The sequence below is a fragment of the Scyliorhinus torazame genome, chromosome 21 (genome assembly GCF_047496885.1).
Source record: "Scyliorhinus torazame isolate Kashiwa2021f chromosome 21, sScyTor2.1, whole genome shotgun sequence".
Classification (NCBI taxonomy): domain Eukaryota; kingdom Metazoa; phylum Chordata; class Chondrichthyes; order Carcharhiniformes; family Scyliorhinidae; genus Scyliorhinus; species Scyliorhinus torazame.
The window spans coordinates 70,373,038-70,396,121 of record NC_092727.1 but is presented as its reverse complement, the minus strand read 5'-3'; the positions used below and the strand labels follow the sequence as shown (position 1 = coordinate 70,396,121).

The 23,084-nt window shown below is 45.8% G+C and overlaps 1 protein-coding gene across 1 annotated transcript in view; it reads right to left on the bottom strand.

The window, feature by feature from the left end:
* Positions 1–18,769, bottom strand: part of gfap (glial fibrillary acidic protein) — a 73,919-nt gene extending 55,150 nt beyond the window's left edge. Inside the window, exons 1-2 of the mRNA XM_072486928.1 lie at positions 18,593–18,769; positions 2,106–2,510 (exon numbers count right to left, since the gene is read on the bottom strand). Coding sequence (XP_072343029.1) covers positions 2,106–2,510; positions 18,593–18,687 — 500 coding nt within the window. The 5' untranslated portion in view covers positions 18,688–18,769. The remainder of the gene's footprint in view (positions 1–2,105; positions 2,511–18,592) is intronic.
* Positions 18,770–23,084: the final 4,315 nt, after the last annotated feature.

Genomic DNA, 23,084 nt, shown 5'->3' with positions numbered 1-23,084 from the left:
ATGTATTTGTCAAGATGCCCCTTAAACGTCACTGTCATCCCTGCTTCCACCACCTCCTCCGGCAGCGAGTTCCAGGCACCCGCTACCCTTTGTGTAAAAAACTTGTAACGAGTGGTCTTCCTCCTACACAATAAAACGGACATGGAAATTGGGTGGGAAATGAGAGAAAAATATCACACCAGAACATGAGGAGGCAAATTTAGCTCCTTGAGCCTGTTCCACTATTCAATCAGCCAATTGTACCTCAAATTCATTTATCTGCCTTTGGTCTATATCTCCTGATAGATTCAAGTGATGTGTTGTGGGAAGAGGTTCATGGGAATACAGATCAGTTGGACCAAATGACTCGTTCCTGTGCTGTTAATATGATGTAATACCTGTATCTAATATGGATTTATCAATCTCAGTCTTGCATGTCTTCTAGCCACTGGATGGAAATCACTTGTCTGTTCCTAAAGGACAGTGTGTTGACCAGTTTGCTCAAACGCATTGAGGTGCATTCCAGTAGAAGCATATTCTGTAAGATCAGATGCCACTGGGAACTTGGTCTCAATGTGTGGCAAGAACAAGTGATAGATGTAAGGCTTTTGCCCATATTTTTATTTTTCCAGTAGGGGTAATGTCTATCCAAAGCCATTCATATAGATGTCAAGCACTTTCTTCATTAGACAGGAAGGGCGTATGGTAGCATCCTTGGCTGCCCCCTAAAGGCTGGGTTGAAAGCAGACAGGGGCAAGGCTTCGGGGGTCCTGATTGAGAGACCCAAGGAACTAGGAGGGACAATATGGCTTAAAAATGATCATGAGAACCTCATATTCCAAAAACTCCAACTGCAAAAAGGGAACTGAAGAATTTGAGGTGAATTGCGTGCCAGATCAGGTGGCCAACTTCTTAGTATACTTGAAGAGGCTGCATCAGTTGTCTTTGCACAGTGCCCCTTTCGTCTAACTACGTCCTACCATATGGGTGTTGACTAACCCAAGGGCGTCTACTATTACTTTGAAACTGGACATGTGTATCAGCCCAAGAGGCTGCAGTTCTCCTCTCCTCACTTGAGAGAGATTGCCATTTGGTAACTATTGGAAAGAGTGCTCAGACAGGTATTGGTGGGTGTGAGGTTCAAGTACCTGGCTCAGGTAGATGGAGTGAGAAACAGCAATTGCAGTGAGCTGTGCTCTAATATCATATTTTGCATCCAGGAATCTAATTGATTCTCTCCATGTTGGGCACAAGTATGAATACCAAACTGTCTCAGCATAACCAACAGTTGAGGAAAGCTCCCTTGTCTGGCCCCAGCAACATGCTACAGGTCTAACACAAAAAGTAGGCCCTACTGCACGATGCATTTCATATACAATCTGTACAGTGGGTCATAGAGGTGGAGGCGCAATGTCTAACTGCACAACTCATGTCCCCAATCAAATTGTTTTAAAGTGTGTCCTAAATCCTTTATCCACTCATTGCTGAGTCTCCAAAGGGGAGAACTGGAAGTCTGCAGATTCTGGAATACTGTTCTCCAAATTATTTAGTTAATTTCAGAGAATGATATAGATGGTGAAACATGTTTAAAGCACCAAATTGACTCCACTGAAATATGAAAGACTGTGGTGATTCCGCAATCCTCCCCATCTCCAAGTCATATAACAGGAGAGGAATGAATGAAAGTGCGAGTAAATCTTCTGCTGGAGGACAGCATTTTAGCCAGTTAATGCCAGGACAGGCAGAAAGGAGTAACTTTCAAAAGGCAATTTGTTTATATACTTGACGGAATTTGGTGGAATTGGCAAAAATATTGTGGTGGAGCGGGGAGGGAAACAACTTGACGCTGGCCATTTCAAAGAGGTGCACAACCTCAATGGGCCTATTGGCTCTTCCTTCACAGTCTGACTGAATAATTTGAACAACGGGGGCAGATTTCCATTGTCACTGTTTGGAGGTCAATCTGTTAGGGTGAAGTGCGTGTTAATTACAGACCCTGTTCAATTCTCATCCCATTGGGAAACTAGAATATGCGTGTGATCTGCCCAAGCAGGTTCATATCGTGGGGGCGGGGGGGTTAGTTGGGATTCAGAAATCCAGCTCGGTATAATCTGGGAATGCCTTACCTCTGTTTCAAGTTGTTCCGTTCCTCCAGCAGATTGTCCCTCTCGATCTCCAGACGGGCCTTGCTGCTGTTCAGCTGGTCCATCTGGTGCCGCAACTCTCTGATCTCATCCAGGTACATATCCCCCAGCCGGCTGGGCTCTTTCCCCTTGATCTGGTTGAGCTCAGCGGTCAGGACCGTGTTCTGGTTTTCCAGGAAGCGAACCTTCTCGATGAAACTGGCAAAGCGGTCGTTTAGATGCATCATCTCAAACTTCTCGTTGGTCCGAGTCTCCTTGAACTCGGCATTGAGGGCATCTGACAGGGAGAAGTCGAGCCTCTCCTGGAACATTCCGGAACTTTTTGTTGGATAGTTGATGTGCTTCAATCGAATCATGGAACTTCTGGAGGAACTTGGCAAAACAGACCTGTGCAATGAGATGAAATTAGCACGAGCAAGGACTTGATTAATTTTTCCTCAATCTATCCCAGTGTAAACACTTTTATTCCCATTCAATTTCCGGGAGAATTCCAAACCCTATTGTGTAGTGAGTTTTGGCAGATATTGCAGTTATTGACAACGGGAAACATCACTGGCAACCCCAATCCCATCCTTACGTGACATCAACCATTTCCTGTATTACAGTCAGTATCACAATGGAATATAGACTCTCTGTGTTACAATCAGTATCACAATGGAATACAGACTATCTGTGTTATAGTCAGTATCACAATGGAATATAGACTCTCTGTGTTACAATCAGTATCACAATGGAATACAGACTATCTGTGTTATAGTCAGTATCACAATGGAATATAGACTCTCTGTGTTACAATCAGTATCACAATGGAATACAGACTATCTGTGTTATAGTCAGTATCACAATGGAATATAGACTCTCTGTGTTACAATCAGTATCACAATGGAATACAGACTATCTGTGTTATAGTCAGTATCACAATGGAATATAGACTCTCTGTGTTGCAGTTAGTATGATAATGGCATATAGATTCTCTATGTCACAGTCAGTATCACAATGGAATGTAGACTCTGTGTTACAGTGTGTATGACAATGGAATCTAGACTCTCTGTGTTACAGTCAGAATGATAATGGAATATAGACTCTCTGTGTTACAGTCAGAATGATAAGGGAATATAGATTATCTGTGTTACAGTGTGTATGACAATGGAATATAAGCTCTCTGTGTTACAACGTGTGTGACAATGGAATATAGACTTTGTGTTACAGTCAGAATGACATTGGAATATAGACTCTGTGTTACAGTGTGTATGACAATGGAATAAAGACTCTGTGTTACAGTGTGTATGACAATGGAATATAAACTCTGTGTTACAGTGTGTATGACAATGGAATATAGACTCTGTGTTACAGTCAGAATGATAATGGAATATAGACTCTCTGCGTGACAGTGTGTATGACAATGGAATATAAACTCTCTGTGTTACAGTGTGTATGACAATGGAATAAAGACTCTGTGTTACAGTCAGAACAATAATGGAACATAGCCTCTGTGTTTCAGTGTGTATGACAATGGAATATAGACTCTCTGTGTTACAGTCAGAATGATAATGGAATATAGACTCTCTGTGCTATAGTCAGAATGATAATGGAATATAGACTCTCTGTGTTACAGTGTGTATGACAATGGAATATCGACTCTGTGTTACAGTCAGTATCACAATGGAATATAGACCCTGTGTTACAGTCAGTATCACAGTGGAATATAGACTGTGTTACAGTCAGAATGATAATGATAATGGAATATAGACTCTCTGTGTTACAGTCAGTATCACAATGGAATATAGACTCTCTATGTTATAGTCAGTATTGGTTTCTTCACCCCAGGAAGAATCTACTTGCCTCAGAGATGGTCCACAAAGGTTTACCAGATTTACTCAGGGATGGGAGCGCTATCCTATAACAGAATGTGTAGAAAGGACTCACATTCTCAGGCGATCAGAAGAATGCGAAATAGTCTCATTGAAACATACAAAATTCTGAGAACACTTTCAAGAGTAGATGCTGAGAAGACCTTCCATCTGCATTAAGAGGCTGGAATTGTGGATAATAGTCTCATTGTAAGGATATGGCCATTTATGACTGAGATGAGAAGACATTTCTTCACTCAGAAGATTGTAAATCTTGGAATACTGTACCCCAGGGGGTGCGGAATTCAGTATTTGAGTATATTCAAGACTGAGGATCAAATTATATTTGGGCACTATAGAAATCAAGGGATATGGGAATAGGTGGGAAAGTGAAGGACATGATCATATTTAATTACAAAGGGGGATCCATGGCTTCCTCTTTCTCCTATTCCTTTTATAACAGCAACTCCACCCTGTGGGTTCTATGTAGACTCACTATATAACAGGAATTGCCCCTATGGAATATATACTGTAAGGGATCCTCCTGTTAATCCCTGTCTTTCCCTTGTTTTCCTTTTAATTTCTGTTATTCTGCTATTTCAATTTTTGTAAACAGGATCAAATTTTAAGTTGAAAACAGGAAACTCCAGCAGGATGTGCTGTTTGGTCTGACATCAGTGCTGATACATCGTGATGGACTTGGCTGTTGAACAATAGACTATTTCAGATTGCTGGGGCTTAGTTGATGATCAATGATGATTGGTGCTGACTGTTCTGAAACGTTCTGCAAAGGCAGGAAGACTTCATCTTGTTTTAGTTTTGTTTTGAACTCAGAGCTGAGGCAGGCTCTTTTGAGTTTCTCTCTCTGTGAAAGGGTAAACCTCTCTCAAACATCCGGTTGGAGACTCTGTTTTTTCCTCAGTAAAGTTGGAGGACATTCTAGTGAGTCTGGAAACCAAGTAAGTGTAAAACCCAGACTGAGAACTGGGTTTGAGGGGAGAGGAAATCCAGGCAAATCACCAGCAGAAAACAGGGTCAGTAGCTTAAAACCCCCTTTTAAAAAACATTGTATGGGAAACTTTGTTCTTATCGCATAAAGGCTGTTGGGTCATTCTGGTGGAGTTGGAAACAAAGAAGAATTTCACAGGCCTGAGGCTGTGAGGGAATCCTACAGCTGGAAGTGCTGACTGAATGGTGATACCAGAAGATCCTTGTTAGTGATCCAACCGGTTGTTTCAAGCACTCTGTACCCTGGGAGGACTGCCTGCTGCAACGGCTTCAACATCCGAAGTAAGGACACTCGTCTTCCATTTCAAATTAATTTTCTTATTATTCCCTCCCCTCCCTCTCTGTGTGTCTGTCTTGTGTGTGTTTCGGTAGAGGGCGGGACGGTAAAAGGGGAGTAGTAGATTGGCTGGCCAATATTCGATTATCTCTATTTTTAAAAAAAAATAGATGTATTTCACTGACAAACCTGCGGCCTGTAAGTCATTGGAGCAGCCAAGAGTCAAAGATCTCAGAAAGTATATACAAATTATTGGTTAATTTACTTGTGTTGGGACTCTGGGGTCTGTAGGGCTGGAATTGATACTCATTGTATTGCAGCAACTCCCCCTATGGGATATATATACTCACCATATTTCAGCAACTCCCCCTATGGGACATATATACTCAATGTATTACAGCAACTTCCCCTATGGAGTATATATACTTAATGTATTACAGCAACTCCCCCTATGGAGTATATATATTCACTGTATGAAGTCTTACAACACCAGGTTAAAGTCCAACAGGTTTGTTTCAATGTCACTAGCTTTCGGAGCGCTGCTCCTTCCTCAGGTGAATATATTCAGGTATATATTCACTGTATTACAGCAACTCCCTCTATGGTATATAAATATTCATTGTATAACAACAACTCTCCCCATGGGATATATATACTCACTGTATTACAGCAACTCTTCCTATGGGATATATATACTCAATGTATTACAGCAATAGCCCCTATGGATATATATATTCACTGTATTACAGCAACTCCCTAAATAGGGTGTATATATTCACTGTATTACAGCAACTCCCTCAATGGGACATATATTCAATGTATTACAACAACGCCCCATATGGGATATATATATTTGCTGTATTACAGCAACTCCCTTGATGGTATAATATACTCACTGTATTACAGCAACTCTCCCTATGGGATATATATACTCACTGTATTACAGCAACTCGCTCTATGGGATATGTATACTCACTGTATACAGCAACTTCCCCTATGGGATATATATTTATACTCATTGCATTACAGCAAATCCCCCGATGGGACATATATACTCACAGTATTGTAACAACTCCCTCTATGTGTTATATATACTCACTGTATTAAAGCAATACTTCTTATGTGATGTAAATATGCACTGTATTACAGCAACTACTCCTATGGGAAATATATACTCACTGTATTACCGCAACTCCCGTATGGGATATATATACTCACTGTTTTGTAGTAACTCCCTCTATGTGTTATATATACTCACTGTATTAAAGCAACACTTCCTATGTGATGTATATCCACACTGTATTAGAGAAACTCCCTGAATGGGATATATATACTCACTGTATTACAGCAACTCCGCCTATGGGTGCTATATACTCACAATATTACACCAAATCTACCTATGGGTTATATATACTCACTGTATTACAGCAACTCCGCCACAGGGTTATATATACTCACAATATTCCGCCAACTCTACCTGTGGGTTATATATACTCACTGTATTACAGCAAATCAGAATACCATCAGTGTTCACATTACTGGGTTAGTAGTCCAGAAACCTAGATTAATAATCCTGAGATATGGCTTCAAATCCCACTGTGACATTTGTGGGAATTTAAGTTCAGTTACTTAAACAAATCTATAATAAAAAGCTAGAATCAATAATCATGATTATGAAACTAAACAATTGTCATAAAATCCCATGTGGACCGCCAATATTTTTTAAGAAAGGAAATCTTAAAAAAAGGCTTAAGTATGACTCCAGGACCACAGCCGTGTAATTGATTAATATCTGCCTTCTGAATTGGCCCAGGAAGCCCCTCAGTTGTACCTAACTTTTATTTAAAAAGTCTAAGATGAATAAAACTGGATAGACCACCTGGCACTGGTCTAGGCACTGGAAACAACAAAGGCACAACAAGACTAATCAACCTTGCTTGCAAAGTTCTCCTCACTTGCATTGGCTGGTGGCAAAATTAGGAGAATTGTCCCTTAGTCTGGTCAAGCTTTATGGAGTGAAAGTGTATAGGGTTGCTGCAGAAGACAATGATCGCTTAGAGACTACCAACAGTGCTTGATGCCAAAATGACCAGTCACTCCATAAAGAGGTGACACCAACCAGCTGTTTTGAATTATTTGCTGGGCTCATGGTTTAATTAGGCCAATTTAAATACGCATTGAATTGTGATGACGGTGAAGCTATTTTGATTTCTGATAATTTGACCAATTAGTCAGTGGTAAAAATACCCATTCTGCCACATCATCAGCTTGGATGAAATGCCCATAAACTTCTATCTGCCCACAATAAAACTGTGGGGAGTGAAAGTTTGAAAGCTGCTCTGGTGAAAACCACATGATATGAGAAGACAATATTCATTGGTACTATTCTGCATGGCTGACTTTCCCCTCCTATCCCTGTAACCCCATCTAACCTGCACATCTTTGGATTGTGGGAGGACTCCGGAGCACCCGGAAGAAACCCACGCAGACATGTGGAGAATGTGCAAGCGCCACATAGTCACCCAAGATCGGAATTGAAGGCTGTGAAGGCTCCAGAACTAGCTGTGACCCTAACCAAGCCGTTCAAGTAAAGCCACAAACTGCATCTGCCTGAGAATGTGGAAGAATGACTAGGTACGTCCTATCCACAAACAACAGAATACAATTGAACCAGCCAATTATCCATTCCCCACCACCTTTCAAATCATGATCATCAGTAAAGTGATGGAGAGTGTGGTTGACAGTGCTATCAAGTGGCTCTAACTCATCAGTAATCTGCTCACTGACGCTCAGTTTGGGTTCTACCAGAACCACTCTGCTCCTGATCTCATTACAGCCTTGGTCCAAACATGGACAAAAGTGCCAAATTCTGGAGATGAGCTGAAAGTGATTTCCCCTGATATCAGGGCAGCATTTGACTAAGTGTGGTATTAAGGAGCCCCAGCAAAATTGAAATCAAAGGGAATCGGGAGAAAACTCGGCACTGGCTGGAGTCATACCTAGCACAAAGGACGATGGTTGTTGGATTTCAATCATCTTAGTCCCAGAACACAGCTGCAGGAGGTCCTCAGAGTTATGCTTTAGAGTCAACCATCTTCACTACTTCAACTGACTTTCCCTCCATTGTAAGGTCAGAAGTGGGGATGTTCACTGATGATTATACAGGGTTCAGTTCCACATACAATTGGTTACCATGAACCAGAAGTTGGACAGTCAGATAAATATTGTGGCTACAAGAGAAGGCCAGAGGCTGGTGATGTGTTGGGTGTTCTGGATCACAAGCAGGTCACCAACACTTGAAGTGGTGCAACTCTATTTTATTATAAGGTTAACTATATTAACATTCTTGAACTGTGGGTAAATGCAACAGCTTTAACTGTTGACCCTTGCCTAGTCCTAACCAGGTGATGCACTCAGCACATGGTGAATGTCTGTGTTACAGGCTGTGAGCACTGCGCTCCAAGCTGGCTGCTACTAGAATGAGCGGGAACTCTCCTGTCCCCTGTCTTTATAGTGCGTGTGCTCTCACTGGTGATTGGCTGCAGTGTTGTGTATGTTGATTGGTCCCACTGCATGTCCATCAGTGTGTGTGTCTGCACCATGATATACTGGTGTATATTATGACATCCCCCCTTTTATATAAAGAACATGTGCCTGCGTGACAATAAATATCGTGTAGTGAATGCACCTGACTATGTGTGTGCGTGTTATTTACATGACTATGTACATGAGGCTAATCTATTTACATGGGAAGGTGCCTGGTGCAGAGAAATAGGGTGTCACACCAACAACGAAGTGAACATTATATACAAACTACTGGAACGATGAAACAGGATAACAGAACAGATCAAAGAGTCCAACATTGTAAAACTCATAAGTCAAGTCTTTGAGGTGGGCAACGAATTCTGGTTGACCGCCTCACGGGTGGGTCAGGAGCCACTGGCTGAGGAATGGGCTGGGCCACGGCAGAGTGAGGAGGATGCAGAATATTCGGAATCTCCACATAGTCCAGGTTGGGGACAACAAGAGGGCGTGGCACCGGTGGAGGCTCACGTAGCGAGCATGGAACGAGACGAAGGGCACGCCGATTAGGTTGGCGAATGGAACCATCTGGCAGACGAACCAGGAACGAGTTGGGAGACACCTGCCGAAGAACCACAGCAGTTGCAGACCAGCCACCCTACGGAAGATGGATGCGGACGTTGTCATCCGGCGCCAGAGCAGGGAGATCAGTCGCCCGAGCGTCATGCGCCGCCTTGTGTTGTGCACGAGACTGTTGCATCCGCTGAAGGACCGGAACGTGGTCGAGGTCGGGGACGTGAATGGACGGCACCGTGGTCCTGAGGGTGCGACCCATGAGCAGCTGGGCTGGCAACAGGCCCGTGGAGAGTGGGGCCGAACGATAGGCCAGCAAGGCGAGGTAGAAGTCGGATCCTGCATCGGCAGCCTTGCAGAGGAGCCGTTTGACGATGTGGACGTCCTTTTCCGCTTTGCCATTGGATTGGGGATGCAGGCGACTGTATGTCACATGCACAAAGTTGTACCTGCTGGCAAAGTTGGACCATTCCTGGCTCGGGAAGCAGGGGCCATTGTCCGACATCACAGTGAGTGGGATGCCGTGACGAGCAAAGGTCTCCTTGCAGGCGATGACCGCCGATGATGTGATGTCGTGCAGGCGTACGACCTCCGGGTAGTTCGGAAAATAGTCTACAATCAGAACATAGTCCCTGCCGAACGCATGGAACAGGTCAACACCTACCTTAGACCAAGGGGACGTGGCCAACTCATGGGGCTGTAGGGTCTCACGTGGTTGGGCCGGCTGGAACCGCTGACAGGTGGGGCAGTTGAGCACTGTGTTGGCGATGTCCTCATTGATGCTGGGCCAGTACAAAACCTCTCGGGCCCTCCGTCGGCACTTCTCCACGCCAAGATGGCCCTCGTGTAGCTGTTCCAAAACGGGCTGGCGCATGCTGTGCGGGATCACGATGCGGTCCAGCTTCAGGAGGACACCATCGACTACTGCACGATCGTCTCTGATATTGTAGAACTGCAGGCATTGGCCCTTGAGCCACCCGTCCGTCATGTGGCGCATGACACGCTGTAGTAGGGGGTCAGTCGCAGTCTCGCGGCGAATGTGGATAAGGCGTTCATCCATGGCCGGCAGATTGGAGGACGGGAACCTGGCAGACGAACCCCTCTGGGTCACACAGGGTGTTGACTGCCCTGGACAGAGCGTCGGCTATGATCAGGTCCTTGCACGGGGTGTATAGAAGCTGGAAATCGTACCGCTAGAGTTTAAGCAGAATGCGCTGGAGGCGAGGGGTCATATCATTCATGTCTTTTTGTATAATGTTGACCAGCGGGCGATGGTCGGTCTCGACAGTGAATTGGGGGAGGCTGTACACGTAATCATGAAATTTGTCGACTCCAGTCAACAGGCCCAGGCACTCCTTTTAAATCTGCGCGTAGCGCTGTTTCGTGGGGGTCATGGCACGTGACGCATATGCAACGGGGGCCCATGATGAGCAGGAGCACCGCCCCAATACCGGATTGGCATGCATTCATTGAAATTTTTGTTTCCTTCGTGGGATCAAAAAATGCCAATACCGGGGCCATGGTAAGCTTGGTCTTAAGCTCCTCCAATTCGTGCTCGTGGGCGGGAAGCCATTGGAAGTCTGTCCTGACCAGGTTCCGGGGAGCTGTGGTATGGGAGGCGAGGTTGGGGATGAACTTCCCCAGGAAGTTGACCATGCCCAAAAATCGGAGGACCGCCTTCTTATCCGCTGGCTTCTGCATGGCCGTGATGGCTGCCACCTCATCCGCATCCGGTCGCACACCCAACCGGGAGATGTGGTCCCCTAGGAACTTGAGTTCCGTCTGGCCGAAGGAACATTTGGCTCTGTTGAGGTGATGGTGAGGAGAAGCTCTGTCTTTTCAGGATCGGCCAGGTCTTCTAGTTCGGCTGCCAGCAGGAAAATTTCAAACTTTTGCCGGAATGCCCACCAGTTTTCGCGGAGATCGCCGTGGCATTGGAGCTGCTGCGGAACCCAGATCTTGAACATCTTGCCTGGGTATCGTTGGTGGTTGTCACTGTACGCTGAGGTGCCCCATAGGGTTGTAGATGTCTAGTCGGCGGACATATTATTGATGGAGATTGATCAATTTTTGAATGCTAAGGGGCTTCAGGAATATGGAGATTATGGGGTGGGGAATTGAGAAAGGTTGGCCACAATCGTATTGAATAGTGAAGCAAGTCTGAAAGACTGACTGGCTTATTCTTGCTCCCTGTTCTTACAGAATCATAGAATGTTCACATCGCAGGAGGTCATTCAGCATATTGTGTCCAAGAGCTCAACTCCCTCCCCTCATAGCCCCGCACATGATATCTTTTCAGGAGCTTATCCAATTTCCCTTTTTGAATCTGCTGCCACCACACGTCAGGCAGAGCATTCCAGATCTCAACCGCTCGCTGTGTTAAAAAGCTTTCCCTCGTGTCATGCTTGGTTCTTTTGCCATTTACCTTAAATTGTTGCCCTTTGATTATTTCTTGTGCAACATATGCTGATATAGCTTGTGTTCATTACACAGCCAGACAAAATAATAATAATAATAATCGCTAATTGTCACAAATAGGTTTCAGTGAAGTTACTGTGAAAAGCCCCGAGTAGCCACATTCCGGTGTCTGTTCGGGGAGGCCGGTACGGGAATTGAACCTGCACTGCCGGCATTATTCTGCATTACAAACCAGCTGTTTAGCCCACTGTGCTAAACCAGCCCCTCAGCCAGACAAGTTGAGTGTCAACCTGCAAATCCTTCCAACACACTCCAATGGCTGGCGGTTAGAGTGGGAGAGAATCCCGGTCAGCCCTGTGGTGGGAAGACGTTGGAGCCAACACATCACTGCCCAGAGCTCCAGACTACACATGTATGAGTTGCCATGGCAACTCGGATTCCCTGAGTGATCTGTAACAAACTACCACCATTGAAATAGCGATTCCTCGCGTCGCTAGAGAGTGAGGACTGGCATGTTCATGGGAGGCGTTTATCATTTTATTCATTCATGGGATGTGGGTGTCGCTGGCTGGGCCAGTGTTTATTGCCCATCACTGAGGGCATTTAAGAATCAACCACGTTGCTGTGTGTCTGGAATCACGTGTAGGCCAGACCAGGTTTCCTTCTCTAAAGGACATTAGTGAATCAGATGGGTTTTTACAACAATCGACAATGGTTTCATGGTCACCTTCAGACTTTTTATTCCAGATTTTTATCGAATTCAAATTCCAATATCTACACTGGTGGGATTCAAACCCAGGTCCCCAGAGCATTACCCTGGGTCTCTGGATTACTAGTCCAGAGACAATAACCCTATGCCACTGCCTCCCCTATGTCACCCCCATGTCGTCATTCATTATCATGGAAAACAATAAGAGATCATGAACTTCAACCCTTTTTGATTTGATTTATTATTGTCACATGTATTAGTATACAGTGAAAAGTATTGTTTCTTGCATGCTGTACAAACAATGCATACCGTAGATAGGGAAGGAAGGAGAGACTGCAGAATATAATGTTACAGTTATAGCAAGGTGTAGAGAAAAGATCAACTCAAAATGAGGTAGGTCCATTCAAAAGTCTGATGGCAGTAGGAAAGAAGCTGTTCTTGAGTCGGTTGGTACGTGACCTCAAACTTTGGCATCTTTTTCCTGATGGAAGAAGTATGTCCAGGGTGCGTGGGGTCCTTAATTATGCTGGCTGCCATTCTGAGGCAGCGGGAATTATAGGTAGAGTCAATGGATGGGAGGCTGGTTTGCGTGATGGAGATGAGTTTCGTAGGAATGATGGTGTTGAAGGCTGAGCTGTAGTCGATAAATAGGAGTCTGATACATGACCTTCTGTAGTTTCCTGCGGTCTTGGGCAGAGCAGGATCCATACCAAGCTGTGATACAACCAGAAAGAATGCTTTCTGTGGTGCATCTGTAGAAGTTGGTGAGGGTTGTAGCTGACATGCCAAATTTCCTTAGTCTTCTGAGAAAGTAGAGTCGTTGGTGGGCTTTCTTAACTATAGTGTCGGCATGGAGGAACCAGGACAGGCTGTTGGTGATCAGTCCACTTAAAAACTTGAAGCCCTCAACCCTTTCTACTTCGTTCCCATTGATGTAGACAGGTGCATGTTCTCCTCTACGCTTCCTGAAGTCGATGACAATCTCCTTCATTTTGTTGACATTGAGGGAGAGATTATTGTCGTCGCACCAGTTCACCAGATTCTCTATCTCATTCCTGCACTCTGTCTCGTCATTGTTTGAAATCCGACCCACTACGGTGGTGTCATCAGCAAATTTGAAAATCGAGTTGGAGGGGAATTTGGCCACACAGTCATAGATGTATAAGGAGTATAGTAGGGGGCTGAGGACACAGCCTTGTGGGACACCAGTGTTGAGGATGATCGTGGATGAGGTGCTGTTGCCTATCTTTACTGATTGTGGCCTGTGGGTTAGAAAGTTCAGGATCCAGTCGCAGAGGGAGGAGCCGAGGCCAAGGCCACGGAGTTTGGAGATGAGTTTCGTAGGAATGATGGTGTTGAAGGCTGAGCTGTAGTCGATAAATAGGAGTCTGATACAGGTGTCTTTGTTATCTAGGTGTTCCAGGGTAGAGTGCAGGGCCGTGGAGATGCTGTGGACCTGTTGCAGCGGTAGGCAAACTGTAGTGGATCACGGCAATCTGGGAGGCTGGAGTTGTTTCGTGCCATGACTAACCTTTTGAAGCACTTCATGATGATGGATGTCAGAGCCACTGGATGATAGTCATTAAGGAATGCTGCTTGACTTTTTTTTGGTACAGGGATGATGGTCGTCTTCTTGAAGCAGATAGGGACCTCAGATTGTTGTAAAGTGAGGTTGAAGATGTCTGTGAATACCCCCGCCAGCTGATCCGCGTAAGACCTGAGTGCTCGTCCGGATACCCCATCCGGGCCAGTGGCTTTCCGTGGGTTGACCTTCGAGAAGGCTGCTCTGACGTCTGCAGTGGTGATCTCAGATACAACCGCGGCTTCTGGGGTGGAGGGCTCGCTCTTGCTGACCTCTTGCTCAAAGCGGGCATAGAATGCGCTGATCTCATCAGGGAGGAAGCGTTGAGCTCATCAGGGAGCAACCCTGGCTGCTTCTGACCCTCCCTGACACATGGGTGCTGAGGTCAAAGGTCTCGGGCCAGATTTTCTGGCCCTTCTGCGGTGTGTTTTCCGTCATTGGCCCCTGCTGGGATCTTCTGGTCCCGCCGATGTCTCCGCCATTTTTCCAGGTTTGCCTGTCCCACCGCCGGGGAACATGGGGCGGGATTCTCCCCTACCCGGTGAGGCGGGCCGTACCAGCGCCGAGGAGTGGCGTGAACCACTCCGGCGTCGGGCCGCCCGGAAGGTGCGCAATCCTCCGCACTTTCAGGGGCTATGCCGGTGCCGACGGGGTTGGCGCCGTGCCAGCCAGCGTGGAAGGGCTTGGCGCCGCGCCAACCGGCGCCGAAGGGCCTCCGCCGACCGGCGCATGCGCGGGAGCGCCAGCGTGTGCTGGCATCATCCCAGCGCATGCGCAGGGGGTTCTTCTCCGCGCCGGCCATGGTGGAGGTTGACAGCAGCCGGCGCGGAGGGAAAGAGTACCCCCACGGCACAGGCCCGCCCGCGGATTGGTGGATCCCGATCGCGGGCCAGGCCACCATGGGGGCACCTCCCGGGGCCAGATCCCCACGCGCCCTCCCCAAGGACTCTGCAGGCCGCCCGTAGAGACAGGTCCCGCCGGTACGGACCTGGTTTGATTTACGCCAGCGGGTCCGGCCGAAAACTGGTGGCCGCTCAGTCAGCCTATCGCGGGGTGGAGAATCGCCCGTGGGGCCGCTGCCAGTGGCCCCGCCAAAACCCGGGCGCCGGAGAATTTGGCAGCCGGCGTCGGGGCGACGGGACGGGATTCACTCGCCCCCCGGCGATTCTCCAAGCGGGGGGTCGGAGAATCCCGCCCATGCTGTGAGTGAGGGGGGGGGGGGGGGGCGATGTCTTCGGCAGGACCGGAAGGTCTCACCGGCAGGAAGGACCGGAAAGTTCTGTCCCTTGCCTCCATTACCACTTGTCGAAGATTAGCCAACTCCACAGGCCAGGTATCAACCATGACATCTCTAACCTGCAGGTTTTATTGTCAGTTTTAAGTGTCGTCAGTGAACCCCTGTGTCAGAAAGTTGGGGAAACTAAATTTGAAGCAACCATCAGCTTTGTTAATAACTTCACTCCTTCGCTACTTCTTCTTTTGTTTCTGTAGCAAATAATACATAATCCATCATGGAACTTTCCAGACACTCTCAACCATTAATTTATTCCATTCTTTCACATTTAGTTCCTAACTGAAAGGAAGATTAATCAGTGGTGAGCCGAGCGGGTGTTTAATCCAGGGAGCTGCTGCAAATGCTGTCTGTGCAATAACTTTCTGACGAATCAGCCCCAGGCAATCTTCTCAAATCCAAATGCCTAATTCTCCGGGGAGGAATATAGACAGAGAAAAATTACATTAACTCATACCTTTCACAAATTCAGGACATAACAGTCAAGGAAGTAGTTTTGAGATGGAATCGCTGTTAGAATGTAGGGAACATGGCAGCTCCCACAGACAGCACTATGATAACGGTGTTGATTGAGGGAATTATATTGGCCAGGACACTGGGTAGAAGCTAACTCCCCTGCTGTATTTTGAAATAATGCCAAGGGATCATTTACATCCACTTGATTTGGTCCTGACTTACGCTTTCCAATCTTATTCTGTTCATTTTGAGGTTGAGAATTGACAGCAAAAGGGTAACCAAAAGGGTTACTCCAGATTTGAATCATCCAATGACTAAGCAGCTCTTCCAGTCCACCCCCCTCTCTCTACATCTCTCCCCAGTATCCCTGCACTCTCTTGGTCCATTCTCTCTTCCCCGTCTTCTATCCCTATTACCCTGCCCCCTTCTCCCATCTGTCGTGCTTTCCTCTCCCCACCTCCGTCCTTTTGATTTCCCTCGCTATCTCTTGGCCTCCCTCTGTCATTTCCCATTGTTTCCCTTCCTTCTGCCCATCTCCCTCTTCTTCTGTTATCCCTCTCTCTTTGATGCCCCTCTCCAACTGTCTTAGAGCACATAGAATTCCTACAGTGCAGAAGGAGGCCATTCAGCCCATCGAGTCAGCACCGACCCTCTGAAACAGCGCACTACCTAGGCCCACTCCCCCACCCTATCCTCGTAAACACCACCTAACGTACACATCCTTGGACACTAAGGGGCAATTTAGCATGGCCAATCCACCCAATCTGCACATTTTTGGATTATGGGAGGATAGAACAAAGAACAAAGAACAAAGAACAAAGAAAAGTACAGCACAGGAACAGGTCCTTCGGCCCTCCAAGCCCGTGCCGACCATGCTGCCCGACTAAACTACAATCTTCTACACTTCCTGGGTCCGTATCCTTCTATTCCCATCCTATTCATGTATTTGTCAAGATGCCCCTTAAATGTCACTATCGTCCCTGCTTCCACCATCTCCTCCGGTAGCGAGTTCCAGACACCCACTACCCTCTGTGTAAAAAACTTGCCTCGTACATCTACTCTTAAGGCGCCCCTCGCACCTTAAACCTATGCCCCCTAGCAATTGACCCCTCTACCCTGGGGAAAAGCCTCTGACTATCCACTCTGTCTATGCCCCTCATAATTTTGTATACCTCTATCAGGTCGTCCCTCAACCTCCTTTGTTCCAGTGAGAATAAACCGAGTTTATTCAACCACTCCTCATAGCTAATGCCCTCCATACCAGGCAACATTCTGGTAAATCTCTTCTGCACCCTCTCCAAAGCCTCCACATCCTTCTGGTAGTGTGGCGACCAGAATTGAACGCTATGATACCAGAGCACCTGGAGGAAACCCACGCAGACACAGAGAAAACGTGCATACTCCACACAGGGAGTCACCCAAGGCCAGAATCAAACCCAGGTCGCTGGCGCTATGAGGCAGCAGTGCTACCACTATACCACCCGTCTTTTTTTCTCCATATTACCTTTCATCCATCCCTCTCTTTCTCCTATCCCACCCCCACCTTTCCCTTTTTCCAGCACTTTGAAACCCATTCAGTGAATGTTAAATGTTGCTGATGTTTACAATAATATTTCCAGGGCACGTCAATTCACTCAATGGTGAAAGTTTTTGTTAGAACAGAAATACTTTCAGGATGCACTAGGGGGTGCCATTTCCTTCAAATTCTGTCCCACCAATTGGAGCAGACAGACTGAGGGGTGGGGAGGGTGGGTTATGGTCTGATGGGTGGAGGAGGGGTGTGGGCGTGCCTGCCACTCGATGTACGCTTCAAAAGAGTGTCTGAAAGACTGAATAAAAAAAGAATGCATCCTTCCATCTGTGAAATACTGTGACACTCTCTCTCTCCCTCTCTCGCCCCTGGTATGAGACCTTCTCTGTCTCTCTCTCTTCCTCCCATGCTGAGAACTGCTCTCTCTCTCTCTGCGCTGACACTCCCCTCTGGAACCCCTGAACTGAAAGCCCTCTCTCTCCCCTCCTGCACTGTGACTCCTTTCTCACTCCCCTCCTTACCGATAACCTCTCTCTTGTTCCCCACCCCTGTACTCAACCCTCTGTTCTCTCCCATCCCAGTGACACCCCTCTCCCCCTACCATGCTGACATCTCCTCTCCCCCTGCCCACCCCCACCCCTGTATTGTGACACTCCTCTGCCTCTCTCACCTCCTGTACTGATATTCCTCACTCTCTGCCGAAGTTGACAGTGCTGATTTCCAGCCCTGTGCGAACAGTTGGGTTAATAAAGACACTGTTAAATGAAGAACAAGTTTATCAACAATTAATCAGCGGGTCTGAAGAGAACCATGAATCAACACAGAACCTCAGTGGGTACAAACAGGTTCACAGACTGTACCAGAGCCTGGACCAGTTCTTAAATAGTCCAGAAACTGTGCACGGAATGTAAAGCATGTATAGAGTAATAAAATTATTATACATTGAACATGCAAATCAGTTCGACCCTATTCAGGCAAGCAAAATCAGAACTTACAATATTTCTAAACTAGTTCAGATACTGTACAACCAGGAACCTTCAGCAACTCTGAATCCACTCAGGTGGATCCATCGAGGTGACAGCTGACTAGTAACTCCAGATGTGTCTGCATCTGCATCTGAAGGTGTAGCTCTCACCTCCAGTCACACAGTTACAACAAAATTCCAGCAATTTATGCCTGTCTGTCCCATCGTGGGAGCTTTTGCGCAGGTTACAAGCAAGACTGCAGAAAAAGATGTTGCATTATTTGGTACCTCTTTGTGTAGCTGTATCTGCTTGAAGGAACTGTGAGACCCCCAAAACGCCTTCTGTAAGACGAGGTCTGCATTGACTCGAAACTCACGCTCATCTTTGCTCTCTTTGTACCTATACGTGTTGTTGCTGCAAGTTAGAGATCCGGGATTGAACTCTCTCCCTGCTCCCAGCCTGCTTATATACACAATCCTATCCCTGGATAGAGGCCAGCCGTCAGGAAATGCCACAGGGTCCTAGCACTCACCCTTTGTGACGTATGGTAATCAGTGCCTATCCTTACTAACTCATCATGCTAAAATACTGGTATTCAGAACTAACAGCAGTCCAGTTCCACAAATACTGATAAAAATAAATTAGGTTTGAACTGAATCAATATTGCCTCTTGTCTGGATGGGTTACTATAGGCCAAATTTTTAATCTCTGATAGCCGGTGTAAACCTGACGAGACAGATGGGCCGACCGTTACAGAGAAGGTGGGTGAGAACTGTCTTCGCAAATATTAATGAGTGCATTGCTAGGGCCATTTCAGAGGGCAGTTAAGAGTCAACCACACTGCTGTGGGTCTGGATTCAGATGTAGGCCAGACCAGGTAAGGACAGATTAAAGATTTACTAGGATGCTACTGGGACTTGATGGCTTGAGTTATCAGGAGAGGCTGGATATAAGAACATAAGAACGAGGAGCAGGAGTAGGCCATCTGGCCCTTCGAGCCTGCTCCGCCATTCAATGAGATCATGGCTTATCTTTTATGGACTCAGCTTCACTTTTTTCCCTGGAGCGTAGGAGGCTGAGGGGTGATCTTAAAGAGGTCTATAAAATAATTAGGGGCATAGATGAGGTAGATAGTCAACATCTTTTCCCAAAGGTAGGGGAATCTAAAACTAGAAGGCATAGGTTTAAGGTGAGAGGCGAGAGATACAAAAGGATCCAGAGGAGCAGTTTTTTCACATAGAAGGTGGTGAGTGTTTGGAATGAGCTGCCAGAGGCAGTCATCGAAGCGGGTATAATTTTGTCTTTTCAAGAGCATTTGACAGTTATATGGGAAAGCTGGGTATAGAGGGTTACGGGCCAAATGCGGGCAATTGGGAGTAGCTTACTGGTAAAAATTGGGCGGCATGGACAAGTTGGGCCGAAGGGCCTGTTTCCATGCTGTAAACTTCTATGATTCTATTCTCAAAAAACATTAACAGTGGTAACTGAGGACTGGGTACATTTGAGGGTGTGATAATCATATTAGCTACATAACAGTGGACTGTGCATTACAGGGTATAGATATCAGACTATAATAATCAATGCATGATGTTAGTGGCCATCTAATGTGACTTTATACATGATATTGTGGGAGGTCAGTTTGGGTTCTGAGATGTTGGGTGAGATTCTCCGGCCTCCCAGCTGCGTGTTTCTCGGCGGTGGGAGGCACAAGCCGTTCGCTGTCAGTGGGGTTTCTCATTGAAGTCACCCCACGCCGCTGGGAAATCCACGGACGAAGGGTGAGCTACTGGCGGGACCAAGAATCCCACCATCAGCAAGCAACAGAGAATTTTGGCCAATATCTTTCCCTTTTCATGGAAGGCTCAAAAAGACTGACAGAAGATGCAACTTAGATTCAAAAAACTGAAACGAGCAAAGAGAAGGAAACAAAATAAGGACAGAGTCTACGGACTGAAATTATTGAACTCAACCTTGAATCCAGAAGGCTGTGAAGTGCCGAAGTGAAAGCTTACGTTGAGCTTCACCGGAACAGCGCAGCAGGCCGCGGACAGAGATGTCAGCGTGAGAGCAAGGTGGAGCATTAAAATGACAGGCCATCATAAACTCGGGATCATGGTTGTGGATAGAACAGAGTCGGCAAGTGGTTACCCAATGTACGTTTGGCCTCCACAGTGCACAGAAGGGCACACTGTGAGCAGCGGATAGTAGGCTAGATTGAAAGAAGTAGACGTAAGTCACCTTCACCTGGAAGGAGCATTTGGGATTTGGACGGTGAAGGGAGAGGAGGTCAAAGGACAAGGGCTACATCCCCTGAAATGACATGGAAATATTTCTTTGCTTGTTTTGGGTTTTTCAGGTAGCAGTGCATCTGCCCTCAGCACAAATTTTTAGTTTACTTTCTTGCCCCATTTCCATTCCTTTTGCCCCTGGGATACTAACTCTTCCATCATTCAATCTCTCCTGACTTTCACCCTAGCACAGACTGTCCTTTCGTCCTTGACCCACCCCTCAAAACCTATAACATCTCAAACTTGTCCCAGTTCTGATGAAAGATCATTGATCTGAAAGATTAGCACTCTCTACACAGACGCTGAGCACTTCCAGAAAAGAGGAGTTGGCTGTTCATCCCTAGGCAGTTTGTGGAACTCTGCTGTTTCAGGTAATAGCCTTGTGTTTCACCTGTACAACAACAGCAGCGACTGGCTTTCTTACATATGGTCCAACTAGATGAGTGATTGTTGTCCACAAAAAACTAACAGCAATTAAATAAAACCGTGGATGTATTTTGTGCCTGATCACATCCCTGTAATATCATTAAAATGTGGAGTGAAGCATTGGAACATGAACAGAGGCATTCAGCCCCTAGAGTTTGTTCTACCATTCCCCATTTATCCACCTTGATTAGTTATCTCTTACCCTACGTCATGTGAGAGTACCTTTAAGAAATGGGTGTTTATAAATGGGTGTGTATATAAGTATCTGTAGTGAGAGTACTTTAAAAAAATGGGTGTTTATTACTGCAGTGATGTCAGAGTGGGCTATCTGTCAGCTTTTCACTTTCCTTTTCGGCTGTTTGCTGCATGGTGTGTTTTAGTTTCGTTTTCAGTGTTGGAGCTATAGCCAGACCAAGCAGGTGCACTGCTGTTCTCTCTGCCATCAAAAGACTATCTCTTGATCATTTGGTGAATTCAGAATTATAAATGTTCTCAGTAGTGAATGTAAACCTAATGTGCTTCTGTTAAAAGATGTTTCTTCTGTCTTCTGGATGTTGTTTGGGAAGTTATTAAGGATTACTTAGTGTTGTATTCTTTGAGGGTTGTATTTGAATTGATGGTTGCTAAGATGTTCACTGTATGTTACAAAGGTTAACTTGAGTTTTGCTTTAAAAAAAATACTTTTCTATTTCTGCTATACCACACCTGTAGGGTGGGCCGTGTGCTCCCCATACCACAATCTAGTAAATGTTGTGGGTCAGGTGATCTCCATGATACACTTTGGGGTTCCCTAAACCCTGGCCCATAACAAATTAGGGGCTCGCCTTGGATAAAAGTCTATCTATTGGATTGGCTTTGTGAACTTAAGGACAGTGAGGGGTGAGCATATTGTGATTGCTTTTTAAGTGTGGTATTTTAGTTTAAGTGGGGAGTGTGTTGTAGACAATGGCTCTTTCAGAGGCTCTGATGTTTATGGGGGTGGAGACGGTCACACGGAGTACCTTACGGACAGAGACTAAAAGCAGGCTGTTAGATTTGGCAAAAACATTGCAGTTAACATTACCTGACAAAATGCAAAAAGATGAGGTAATTATGGCGGTGGTTAAGCATTTAAAGTTACCTGAGATACAGTCTGACTCATTGGAAATGGCAAAAATTCAGTTACAAATTAAACAAATGGAACATGGAAAAGAATTAAAGCAGCTTGAATACGAAAGAGAGAGAGAGAGGAAAAAGAGAGAGAAGAAAGAAAAACAGAAAGAATAGCCCTAGCAGAACAAAAAGAAAGAGAAAGGGAGATACAGATCAGGGAAAAAGATAAAGAGGGAGAGTTTGAACTTCAGAAAATGGCCATGAAACATGACAGTCAGTTAAAATTGGCAGACGTAAAGGGAAATGTACAGTTGGATGATAGTGATGAGGATAGTGAGAAAGAGCGTCAAAGTCGAAGGCTTGGTGGGAATCTATTTAAATATGCCCAAGCATTGCCAAGGTTCGATGAGAAGGAGGCAGAAGCCTTTTTCATTTCATTTGAGAAGATGGCTAAACAAATGAAATGGCCACAGGACATGTGGGTATTACTGATTCAAACAAAGCTGGTAGGTAGGGCTAGTGAAGTGTCTGGGTCATATGAGGAGGTGAAAAAATCCATCTTAGGTGCATATGAACTAGTGCCTGAAGCCTACAGACAAAGGTTTAGAAATTTAAGGAAAGAATTTGGTCAAACATACATGGAGTTTGAAAGGCTCAAACACAGTAATTTTGATAGGTGGATAAGGGCTTTGAAAATAGACTAAACGTATGAAGCTCTCAGAGAAATTATGCTTTTGGAGGAGTTTAAAAATTCAATTCCCGATGTAGTGAGAACTCATGTGGAAGAGCAGAGGGTTAAAACTGCGAGATTAGCAGCAGAAATGGCAGATGACTATGAATTAGTTCATAAATCAAAGCTTGGTTTCCAACATCAGTTTCAGCCTGTGTGGGATAGAAACTGGGGACATGAGAAATACTCAAGTGGTAAAGGTAAAGGTGATCTGATGGGAGATAATAAGGAGAGTGTACCTCA